Source organism: Cuculus canorus, chromosome Z (genome assembly GCF_017976375.1).
Source record: "Cuculus canorus isolate bCucCan1 chromosome Z, bCucCan1.pri, whole genome shotgun sequence".
Lineage (NCBI taxonomy): Eukaryota > Metazoa > Chordata > Aves > Cuculiformes > Cuculidae > Cuculus > Cuculus canorus.
The window spans coordinates 26,433,240-26,446,180 of record NC_071441.1 but is presented as its reverse complement, the minus strand read 5'-3'; the positions used below and the strand labels follow the sequence as shown (position 1 = coordinate 26,446,180).

Here is a 12,941-nt window from a genome sequence, read left to right as displayed (position 1 = left end):
AAACGAATTTGTCCTGCTAAATTCCTGCTGTATTGTAAACCATTTAAGTGAAACATGCACGAATTATGATAAATAGGTTGGCAGACTAAATACTAAGTGACTATCTCACAGGAAAGAACTTTACATGTGCCACTTATTTTCTGTATAGACTGCTTTTTTTTTGAGCAAGTGCACATTTATTGTTTGGAGAATTGCATAGAAAACATGGTCAAAACTGCTCAAGTAGCCAACCTGACCAGCTTATGTAAACAGTAGCTAAAGCTGCTAGAGATTATTTGCAGAACGTTGGATCTGATGAGCTCAAATATAAGATAGCCTGGGTAGTATAATATTTGGGATTACCGTAATAATCTCTTTAGGGAAAGTGTACGGTATCAGCAGAACCATTGCCTGAGTCTTTGAGGGAAGTAGAAACCATACAGTAATAGTTCTGCATTTATTATACACTTAAATCTTTCCCCATGAATAAGGAAGTTTCTGAGCTCATTATGTGGCCCAGGATAAGCCTTTGAGAATTTAATTAAATATCTCTGATTTGAACTCACCTATGGAGCCCAAATTATCATTTGCCAACCTGTTTTTGTTGTGTGGTAACTTGTTCTACTGTAGCACCATCCACTAAAGTTACATGCATAATTTCCATGCATATGAGTTACCATTACTAGGTAATGTTAATTTGCAAATGTTTTTAACTCATTAATGTCATCACTTCTGCAGAAAAAAAGACTTGTAGTCCAAAATAAGTATATATCAATTGTCTCACAGCATCATGACACTGCTCCTAAGACTCATAGTTCTGTTGCTTACAACTACCTTTGCTCCACAGTCATCCAGCCCTGGAAATCTTGCAGCTTTTCTAATTGATCAACATAATGAAATTCAGCTCTGAGCAATTATCCTTATCCTGTTTTAAGCTTAAAGTCCTTTGCTACTACTTAAGGTGTGATAAAAAGCTATGAGTCCAGAAGCATTTCTTTTTAAAAGAATGTATCTCTTGGTCTAATAAAAGATATAACTTCTATCTGAAAATCTCCACTCAGATATAGCCTTGGACTGTCAATAGAACAGCAACTTTTTACTATTCATGAATTGTTAAATAACACTGTAATCCATTGTAATTACAGTCTGCAAGGGAAAGAAAGAGCATTTGAAAAAAACATTTTTTCTTATTTCTGTTCTTATTGTAATGGGAAATAGTTGTTCTATTGTGCTTATTTTTCTCCTGTAATTTCACCTTCTTTGCTGAATGTAAAGACAAGCAATCTGTGCAGCTCATTCTTTCCAGACTTGTTCCAAAATTAGTATGTAACAATAAGATAGAAAAAGAATAGACAAATATGAGTGGTATGGAAATTACCTTTAGCTCCAGAGCAGCCATAATCACTTGAACTCGTATTACTTCATCTGCCTATTTCAAAGCACTTGACAATGGTCTGTAAACATTATTATGGCCATGAAACAGAGAAAGTCTTCCAAAGTGTATATCTACAGTGCAGATACAAACATATTTCTTTCATGTGTGGAATCTGAAGTCTAATGTATAGCATGTAGTTTTGAAATTTTTCATCAGTCTACAGACATTGCAATACATATTTCTAAGGTTTGATCTTAGGTTTTGTTTTAAAAAATAAATTTTTAATGCATGACAAGGATGCACAGTGTAACTACACAAAGGCTTTTTTCACGGAAAAAACTTGACATTTTGAAAGATTCTTTTCCAATAGTCTTTAGAAGACCTATGCCATAAAGGGCGGAGTTGATCTGTAAGAAGAGTTGATGTACAATTCAGTGCTTTTTCTTTTTTCCTCACTGGAAACCATAAAAGAGGATGGGATAAAAAAAAAAGCCTTCCAGACAACATTGATTATAAGCCAGAAAAAAAACTTTCAGCGAGAGTATAAGACGATGAAAGAAATCAGACCTGACGACAGTGCTGGTGTGTGGATGTATGGGGAAAATTATCTTTTTAGCGGCAATCTATTGCTCTTATTTTGAGCAATGATCTACTAGATTTCTCAATGACCAACTTCCAGGACTACCACTAACATTGAAATTCATGACAAGTTTTTACAGATCATGTACAGATAAAATCTACTGTGTGTGCCCAGCGAGACATATAGATATAGAAGAACTTCTGCCTCCGGGGAATTTGTATCTCTTTCACATGAACTGTAGGACTGGCATATTTGGGAATCATTGGCCTTACTGCACATACGGAGATGGCTCTGGGCAGAGGGGACCTGACGATCTTTGTAGTTCTAACAAAGTCTTTGGTCCAGATTCACAGTCAGAAGTGTACAAGTCATGGTGCAAAGATGCTAAGATATTATGAAAATATTTTTCCTGGGCAAATTCCATCCTCTCTGCCTACTCTAATGTCTCATTTAGGGTATGGCTGACAGCAACTATGTCTACAGACACATTAATTAGCATAAGCTGGCATTAATTAGCTTGCTGAGGTATTGCTACGTAGCTCTCACTGCATGAGGTATGACAGAGGCTGGAAACATAACTAGTGTCCTCAGCTGTATATTTTCAGATTACTAAACACAAATGCAAAGCACCTTAAGTCTTGCTGTGAAGCCACAGAACATTCAGTCCAGTGGCAAAGGTATCAGCAAGATCTGGTTGGCAGCCTAACTTATAGTGGAAACTTCTGTTGATGGTAACGTACAAGGGAAAGAGCCTGTCTGCTCACAGAGGTCAGGATAAAAAAAAAAAAGCAGAATTGGCAACTAGATAAAAATGCTGAATATACTTAATTTGAAATCACTCAGGGGTACAAACATGAAAGTGAACTGGGACAGTCTGCCCGCATTTTTCAAAGAACTCTGGCTTAAGAATGATGAGAATTCTTGGAAGCTGAAGGAGCTGCTTTTTTTCCTGTTGGTTCTTTGATTAGCCTTGATGTTTCCAAGTGCAATCCCTCTTGGATCAACAAATTAGAGAGAGGACATCCTCTTCAAAGTTCATGCCCAGCATACTTTAGTATTCTCTTTTGATCAAGAACTAAATATTGAAAGCTTGAGTCTTTTTTCCCCTTGGAACCAAAGCTACAGGTCTGGGAGATTATAGTCCTGTCTCTCCCAAGTGAAGTTCCTCAGATGTTAAACTGAGATTATATAAAACATGAGCATTGCTTTTTTCTTGTCAACATGTGCATGTGAGTGTCAGTCCTCACAAATACACAATGGACGCATTAGCTGCCTTGTTCACTCCTGTCTTTCTTTCAAGAGGAATTCAGCAAATTCTGTGTATCTCCTTCCAGTTTTATTCTTAATTTCACCAATAATTTCAACAGTTCTTGAAACCTGATTATTGCCCTGTTTTTATGATAATGAATTTTGCACCCATGACTGATTTTTTTGCTGGGAACAAAATGGGGAGAAAAGCAACTCAGTGTACTTTTTTATTTCTCTTGGGGCAACATTTGAAAAAATAGCTAATGCTTGGTTTCAAAATGGTTTTAAGTGCTGATTTATTTTTATCCTGGTGTTCATTTCAAATGTGTGAGATGATTTTGTATTTGCTTTCTTAATAGCATCCCACCCTTCTTCCTGTTGTCCTAAGAAAATGCATTAGATTCCAGGTGGTAAAGCCAGAATCTGTGGATTGTTTTTACTAGTCATGAAGAATTAATAAATTTCCATTTCAGCCTTATAATTTGTAGGAAACCATATGAAACTAGAGGTAGTTCCCAGCCTCAGATAACTTCAAACTTAAATATAAAATAAGAGATGAATACTACAGAGAGACAGGATGACTCTGTGATGCTGATGAGAAAAGTTACAGTTACAGATAAGGGGAAGTCACAATGCAACATGCATGCAAACACAAATGTTTTGTTAGACATCAAAAGGTGGTGGTGGTTTTGCAGGCTTTCATCGAGTGATATGTCTCTGAATGTGCTTGCGGAAAAATTGGACAAGTGTACCGTTGAGACCTGTGTTATTGCTTGAAAAGAGGCAGAGGCCATTATTCATATTGTTAAAGTTGATGGGTAAGAAGGCAAATGGAAGGACTTTAAAAGTGGAAATAAGTAATTTTGATTCCTTCATTATGTTTACTACATTGGCAGAAAATCAGTCCAATTCCTGTGCTGCTGAAAGTTATCATTGTGGCAACTCCGCTGTTATTAATTCATTCCAGTTTTGCCTCAGTATTTAGGGACTGGTACTGAGTCAATGCGTTTTATATTTGTAAGTAATTCAGAAGCAAGCTGCTTAGTTTATAATAACTATAAAGAGAGGTAAGATTTACAGGTCCCTAAACTACTTTTTGGTCTAAGGGGAGAAGGGAAGAAGAAAAACAACATAAAATTATATGTGGCTGAACAAAGATACAATGTAAAAAAGGTGTAGTAGCCTCTGACAATCATTAAATCTGCAAAAGAAACCTGGTACAGTGGGTGTTAATTACAGTAATTCAAGAGGTTTCTGGGAATACAGTGACTTCTTTTTCATCTGGCCTGTACAATTGATGACTCGAGTTTTCTGTTACGAAGCCTTAAAGTGTTCTGCTGTCTTACGAAGAAAAAGAAAGGCCTAGGAGACAGTAGCACAGTCTACTTTTCCAGATTTCTTCAAATGCCTTCTGTGTCCTAAAGATGCTGTCTTTTCCGTGAGGTCTCTAAGCAGCCATGGTAGCAATCTCCTAGACATCCTGTATTTATTAATTTATAGAATGGTTATTTATGAATAAGAGTTTGAGTTAACTGATTAGTTGCAAATCTAAAGTATTTATTTTGTTTTAATTGAAACCCCAGACCTTAGCATTTAGTGACCTGATCCACAGATATATACCCTGAACATAGTACTTGTAATTGCAGGTCATGCAGGGAATTATTGATTGCTCACAATAATGAATACTATGCTAAATACAACAAGGGTCACAGGATCAATTCTTCTGTCTCTGTCACAGTACAAGCAGTATGTGAATCACATTAAAAGTACCTTCGTATTATTTGGGTTGTTTTTCCTTCCTTTGTCTTATCTTTGCCTGAAGATCTCCTCACATTCCCACTGCAGATCCTTCTGACATTGAGACGTCACCATGTACCAGAGTGTGGTCTCAGAGCTGAGCCTTGCTCTCTCTACATAATTCTTGAACAGAGGTCTGTGAGCAGTTACTCTAACTAGCCTCTCAAACAGCAGTGCCTGGAGGTGTATGTTTAAATTTTTTTAATTATCTCAGATAAGACATTCTAGAACAGGAACAACCTGGCAAAATTGCCAAGGAACTGCAGATGCTTTTCTGTAAGGTATTACCTTCTTTTTATGCAACTGTCATACTTGGACAGCTAATGTATATTAGTTTCTTATGAAGGGAAAGAAACTACCAGCACCTAGTTCATGAAAACAAAACTGAATAGAGAAGCTAACTTACAAATTGTGGATGATATAGGAAATTTTATTTCTAGATATGAACTTTCTAAAGTACAAAGACGGGCAAGGTTTTAGTTCTGGATCATCTCCAACCAGAACATATTAACAATAAACTGCTATCTCCTACAGTAAATTATTTCTATCCATCCCAGATGGGGTGCAGTTTAAAAACTGGTTTGCTTGCCTCTGCCTTCCCCAAGAATGTGCTTGGTCGGAAGTAGCATCTCAGGAAAATGAAATTACAGTGGAAAACCAAAGTCTCTTTAGCCATCCGTGAATGTCCCTCTTCCCTGGTTCCTTTGGGATACAGTGTCCCAAGGGAATAGTTACTTGACTTTGTAGAGAAGAAGGCTTGCTAGCATTCATCTTGTGGAGTTTACCTTGGTAAACCTCAGTCTTAAGTAGAGGTTTAGGGGAGTAGGAAATGCAATGCACCTTTCAGTGAAAAGTGTGGTGTCTATGGGACAATTTTGAGTTTTGGTTGTTTAACTATGTGATGGTAGGAAAGTAACTCTTAGGAAAATCTTGGCTTCTGTTAGGAGTGCTAAATGATAACCATAGCTAAGAACGGGACAAAAAGCAGACTATATCATTACAGGGTCACAGCATCCACTGTACAAGTGTGATTAGCTTACAACATGCAGTCATTTTTAAGTATGGTTTTTGCAGTATTTATAGATTTTTTGACTGGCTACAGGTTTGAAATGCGACATTTTTATTTGGGTGCGCATCTAGACAATAATCTTGTTGTCTCAATTGATTTTGGAATTGAATGTATTCAGTTAAAGTATTAATGGTTAGCAATCCTTGTGCCCAGGGCAGCTCTGCTACAAAAGCTCTTAGCTTTGTTTTCCACGGATTTGATGAAGGAAAAACATTCTAATAATGAGATATCTTAAATTGTTGACAAGTTTTCTGGAGTATGGTAGAAACTATATAATATGTAGCAGTTAGAATTAGACAAAGCTTTCAGAAAGACACAACACAATTCAAAGCAGTTTTTTATTGTCATGGGGGTTATCTGCTCTCTAATTCTAGTTTTGAAGATCTTCACATGAGAAAGAAAAAAATTAAATGGAATTATGTACTCAAAATATTTGTCTTGTTTTCTTTTTCAGCACAAATTGAAGTGATACCATGCAAAATTTGTGGTGATAAGTCCTCTGGAATACACTATGGTGTCATCACATGTGAAGGCTGCAAGGTATGGGATTTTAATACAGCATAATCATCATTATATGTATTAGCCTCAGTCGTTTGTGTACATTAATACACTTTTACATGCCCTCAAGCAAGTGGTGCCTAAAGGTGTAAAGCCTGCTGCTGATACAGATGAGTTTCACATCTAATTTTACTTGTTGCTTTTCATTTTCATCTTTTTGCTTCTTTAGAGTTACCTCCTCTTTTGAAACATGAATTAATGGCATCTGATGCAGTATAAGTGCTGATACAGAGGCTGGCATCACACCTGTTCTACCTTAAATCAATTTGAGACGTGGATTTCTTATCTTGTTTCCTACACAATCTGTGTAGCATGAAAAGTTGTGCAGTATCTGAATTCAGCATCTTAAAAGCTTACAGGTGTCTCTTTGGTCCTGCTTTATCCCCTTTCTTTTCTCTGCAGGTCAAATTGTAATCTCCAAAAGAAAAAACGCCTTGTATTATTAGTCATGTAAAGGGATCCTTTGACTTCCTCATAGGCTCCAACACAGGGCAATTGCTGGCAAGTGGAGATTAAAGAAAAACAAATGGGGCGAGGGAATGGGACACAATGGAATGCATACACCTTTCGTGCTGCTTAGTTATATTAACATACTATATCAGATATTATTTCAAAGAACACAACTCAGACTCCAAGCCAAGAGAAGAAAGGCTTCAGTTTTCAGCTTCAAAAATACTCAGTGATTTTAATATCTAAGGAATTACATAATTGCTGATGGAATACCAGAATTTCATTCTATGTCTTGGTATTTCAGCTTTGATTGTAAATGTGGAATTGCAAAGATGGAGAGACAGCATCTCTGATTTCTTCTATGTGGAAACACACAAACTAATGCATATGGAAGGGGGCACATATTTGTAGAGTGAAATGACAAGTCTGTATTTACTTAATGCTTTACAAAATCTTAGAACATCTGAGAAATCTGAAAATTTCAGTGCACTCTTTCCCAAAAGAAAAGCTTTTAATGCCCACACATTGAGAAGCAATAGATTATCAAAGATCAGATTTACTTCAGGAACTTTAACAATTGTAAATGGAACAACTCACAGTGTGTCACTGCCTTACCGTGACACTGGACTAGAAATAAGCATCTTCTTACGATGATCACATGAAACAGGATTAGACTAATTTGTCTAATACTTCAAAATTGGCACAAATTCTTTAGGAGAAAATGCTTTAAGCAGAAAAACAGTGTCTTGTCTCGGTACTCAGTGGCCAGAGGGCAGTTAGGGGTAGAGTCTCCCGTGGATATGATTAGGGTTAATGCTGGCCCTCATGAGTGCCTCAAGAGGAGATGATACCCCTACCTCTCTGTAGGCTGCTGATTGAGATAAGGAGGTTCTTTTCCACTTACGACAGTTTTAACCGTATTGTTTTTGTGCCAATTCTGCTGTATCAGATCAATTAGTCTAATCTTGTTTTGTGAGCTTGTTGTGAAATAAGATGTCAGTTTTCACATTGAGTCCAATGGGAGGCATCTCTGTCTGTGAGAGCTCACTCTTAAGGTAAGCACTGTCTCCAGCAGAGCGACTCTGAGCTTCATTGCCCGGCAGTTAAATAACTGTTTGCTTAGACAGCATACTAATAACTGGTAGTTTCTGGCTCCCCTAGTCTGACTGAGTTAGAAGTCTGAATTAATTAAGAGGGAGACCATGTGAAGAGGAAAGAAGTGCGAACCACTCCACAAGCATGCAGGCACATTGAGCGCGGCACCAGGCAGCCACTGCAATTCAAGACACAGCATCAGAAGATTATATTGCCAGTGGCAGTGCTACAAACTTCAAGAGACAGAAAATCCTTTAACTCTGCCCCTACATTAGCTACACCACTGCAATTGCATATTGTAAGTGCTTACGGGGCATCATAAATGTTCAATTGCTGTTTTATGTGCATGCCTGCACATGCTGAATAACCTACTGGACTCATTGAAGAATATGATGGCTCTGCCACTGTCATCACTAAAAGGGTGAAGCCTGAAGGCAGGGTTCTGTCCCATCTGCCTCTGTGACTCCTTCTTTTGCTGAGAAGGCTTTTGTCTTAACTCCTGCCTATTCTCAGAGCAAAGTATTTGCTACTACTCTTTTGCCATGATTTAAGCAGTAGTTCATGTGACTGTTTGCCTCCTCAGACTGACTGTCAGTGATGGATAAAGTGACTTGTTCAAGATGTAGAAAGACTTGTTTTCAGTTCTGGGAATATTAGGAAACCTGTTTTTAAGTCCTTAACTCCTCAGTAATGAAACCCTTCCCCCAAATGGAAGTATCATCAGTAAATATAGCCAATATTATATAAAGATTCCCTAAAAATGGAGTGAAAGGTTTGTCTATACCTTGTAAGACAACATTTAGATATTGTGCAGGAAAGAGTACAAAAGTCTTCTCAGAAAAATAAGTTACCTGCTGTAGATGAATTTTATTATGTAACTTTTAATTTTTTTCGTAAGAGGTGCAAAGAAGGAACTAACAAAGTCTTCTAAGGCGAGATCAACCTTAAATAGCAAAAAACAGCACTACAGGATAAGTCTCAATGAGTGCTAGATATTTGAGGGGGGGGAGTGGTTAATGTTATTTAATTAATTTGGTCTCTCAAATACATATCCACTTAGAAGCTGCTAAAATCTAAACCTCTAACCCAGAAAATCCTTCACATGTCAAAACAAAAACTGGCTGTAAATTTCAGTAGATAGAGTAGAAATATTTTCAGTTAGTGCCCATTTTAGCCTTAAATTAAACTCACCTTCAGAGTTCTGGAAATGTTTTCCTGTGCCAGGAATAGATATGTCCCCACCAGATTTTTTTCTGTGAGTTTCCGTAAAGGACATCCATGTTGTCAAAAATGCAAATCATATAACTTAATTTGATTTTTAGATGTAATACAATCACTGATAAAGTCAGAATAGGCCAGATGGAGTGACTCTTTTTATGCTCAGCTTAAGGAAGTAGCCGTGACTGTTGCCTCTGGTTACTGACACCCCACACCATCTTCATTGGGTTCATCATGACTTGAGTGAGAATTCAGGCACTACCTGTAGGAACCAAATTGAGGCTTATGACGTGGTCACCTCTTGCTTACCCACTTTCATTCCTTTGCAGCTGCAGCAATTTCTATTGCTCAGTATTACCATCTGTCAGGCTGTGCAAAGCTAGCACTGGTTTTGCCTCATAAGCAAAGTTAGCTCTTGCTTTCTGTCTCCATTCAGGGTCATTTGCAAACCAGCCCAGAAAGGCACAACTAGGTTTACATCACTTCTGTTGACTAGTGTAACTGCAGTAATGATGCCTTCTGCCCTTTTTCTCTTCTTGGCTTCCTGCAGTGGCTAGGCTATCCTACTATCCTATCCTGCTGCTTTCCCATCACACAACACTGCAGCTGTCTGCATCTAAAGATGCCAAAGTGGCCAAGGAACTTCTTTGTTTCTCTCTCTCTGGACTTGCTGTCCCACCTATCCTTTATTTTATGGGAAGGAAAAGAGTATCATAAAATGCTTCTCTTTCATAAAATGCTTCTCCCTTTCTTTATCTAATCCTCACCCCTTTGTTTCATTTCTCTTGTCACTTCTGCCAGTTTGTGTCACTTAATTCGTAACAGTACCTCTCAGTATCATTCATAGCAGCTAGGAGCTTGTAAGGCCTTGGGTATGGATTAATTCTTTCCTTGCAGTCCTCTGTTCTTCAGTGAAATAGCCCACAACTGGCCAGAAAAACCTTCTAGGAGATAGAATAACTGCAATTTTTTACATAGATAAATGAATAATGTTATATTCCATTCAAATGGAAAATGTCATTACTTTCTCATGGTAGTGTCTAAAGGTGTTGCTTTGTCCTTTGTGCGTTGGCTCTATTTGATACAGTCATTAAATCCTAGTGCTTTTGTGATGCTTGAATTTGAATTACTCTTTACTTCTTAAGTGTGTGGTCCCTCCAGATCAGATCAACGTGTGCCAGGTTAAATTAAACAGCAGACTTCAGCTTCTAATTCTATGCATGGCCAGTGCTGGTTATTACCAGCGTCTTTCATTAAAGGAAGAAAATAGACAGAACAAGTACTTTTAAGTCATCTGTTTACAAATACTGACAGGCTTTTCCTCTGTTAGGAGCGAGTGTTAGATGATACATGGTCATTATTACACAGTAAGAATATATATATATAACATTATTGTTTGTATTTTAACTAAGTAGAATTGCACTCTTTACAGAACAAAGCACAATTCTGCTTATTAATAAGTAATTTTTTTTTTTATTTCACTATACAAGGCCGACATATCTGCAAATCCATGGCATAAGTCGCATTGCACTAAATAATAATTTATTGTAGTCATTTATGTGGTCTGTCTGTCTGTGTGTGCACATATACGTACATGGTAATACTCTTGTCTGTCTTGCTCTCTTGCCTCTAGGGATTCTTTCGGAGGAGTCAGCAGAACAATGCCTCCTACTCCTGCCCAAGGCAGAGAAACTGTTTAATTGACAGAACCAACAGGAATCGTTGCCAACACTGCCGACTGCAGAAATGTCTTGCCCTGGGAATGTCTCGAGATGGTAAGGAGTCAGATTCCTGCTTCATGCCTAAACCCTTTGAAACTCTTCTTCACTGCTGACTTATTTAAACTCCCTGTAGATTTCTGGAAAGAGAGGAAAAGCTCCTTGCATTGTAATGCACACAGTGTGAGACATGGATCTTTGCCATTCAGTTAACAAAGGAGACTATTTTCATGAGGAGGGTGGGGAAATCACAAAATGGAGAGCAGTATTAGTTTGGAACAGAAAGAGTCAGAAGTGAAATCTGTTGTTCTGATCAAAAGCATAAAAGGGTCACCTCCAGAGAGGTGGATGTATATTCCAGTTTAGATAACCCCTTATATTAAACATTACCATTTATCTTAACATTAAATATTGATTTGAGAAAGCATCCCTTACCCTGAGGTGTCTGAAGGTCTTTAACAGTAAATAGGCAGTTAAGAGGAAATTTGCACCTAGATAACATTAGGGGTGCAGTGTTTTTTTTTCAGACCACTTGGCCAAGTATTTTGCATGCTAAAAAAAACATTTCCTTTTCCTGTATATTGCCCCCTGTCCGTGTCTGGGTCTATAGAAGAAATGTTTCATAGTTCAGCAGTGGAAATGGACACTCTGACAGAGGAAAACTCTGCAGTTCATCCAACAAGAGGGTGCTTTTGTCCTTGCAGAGCTCTGGTCCACCTTCCTAACTGTGGTATGACAAGCTGTGATCGGCAGGTGAGAACATGCACCACACCAGAGCTGTGGGCAGTGAGAGGCTGGGGCAGGGCTGCTTACAACCAGCCTGCCTCAGCCACCACCTCGTGCAGGGGATTTCCAGCTCACTGACATGTTTTAAATTGTCAGAGTGTATAAGAAAATGTTCTAGTTTTGAAGGCGGGTTGTGTTAATTTAGGTTACCTGGCAGCATTTTTCTGTCTTAAAAAAATTACACAAAATCTGCCATTTGAAATCAACAGTCATTGGTGGAAGTTACTAAAAGAGCTGTTTCTGTACATGGTCCACATGTTATAAACTTGTTTTATATTTGGGCTGTAATAGGTCTTTTCCTACCTCAGTGTGTCACACATCCACTGAAACAACATGCTCACTAGTCTCACCAGTCTGGGAGGGGTCTTGCCTTTAATCTGTGAACTCTTTTTCATCCTATCATACAATTTACTTGATGCCTTAACTCACGATTCTTTCCAGAGGAGATTAAAGTAGTAACATTTCAGTAATTTAACAGCACGTACTTTCCTCCTTAAAGTAATGCCTTGCAATGATTTGAGGTATCACAGAGGCATTTTAATGTGACTGACAGCACTGTCTTCCCAACCTATAATTCAGGGACCACTGCGTGCAGACAAAGGGCATGATTCTTAAGACAGTATCGCTTTCTTCTCTTATTGCTTATGTAAGGGTGTTTATACTTAATGATATTAAGAGTTCCTGCAAGTTTAAAACAGGCTATATGGATTTTTTAAACAGAGAAATTGCATGTGATTTTTACCTCTGCAATGTAACACATACATTTTTATCATGCAGAGGCAGGATGCTAATTGACAGCAGCTGGAGAATCCAATTAATGAATATATAATGAGAATAAACAGTGGGTGTTTGTTTTTATTACTGAGGCCCTACATTTGAAGGAAATACACAGTCACATTTTTCAAAATACAGTCATTGTATATTGTCCTTAAGGGTGTGCAGTGCACTGGGGACTGTTTCCAGGGGCAGGCTGTGTTCATGTGAGGCAGCTTGTAGCCTTTGTGAAGGGCTGCAAGTAACCTGAGGTTGACATCCAGGAAAAAACCTTGTAGTGTAAGAAAGTGCAAA

The 12,941-nt window shown here is 38.0% G+C and overlaps 1 protein-coding gene across 2 annotated transcripts in view; it reads left to right on the top strand.

The window, feature by feature from the left end:
• RORB (RAR related orphan receptor B) overlaps nt 1–12,941 on the top strand; it is a 141,088-nt gene that overhangs the window by 90,476 nt on the left and 37,671 nt on the right. For both annotated transcript variants that reach the window (XM_054054511.1, XM_054054510.1), the window contains exons 2-3: nt 6,503–6,588; nt 11,003–11,144. In XM_054054511.1, the coding sequence (XP_053910486.1) occupies nt 6,503–6,588; nt 11,003–11,144 (228 nt within the window). The remainder of the gene's footprint in view (nt 1–6,502; nt 6,589–11,002; nt 11,145–12,941) is intronic.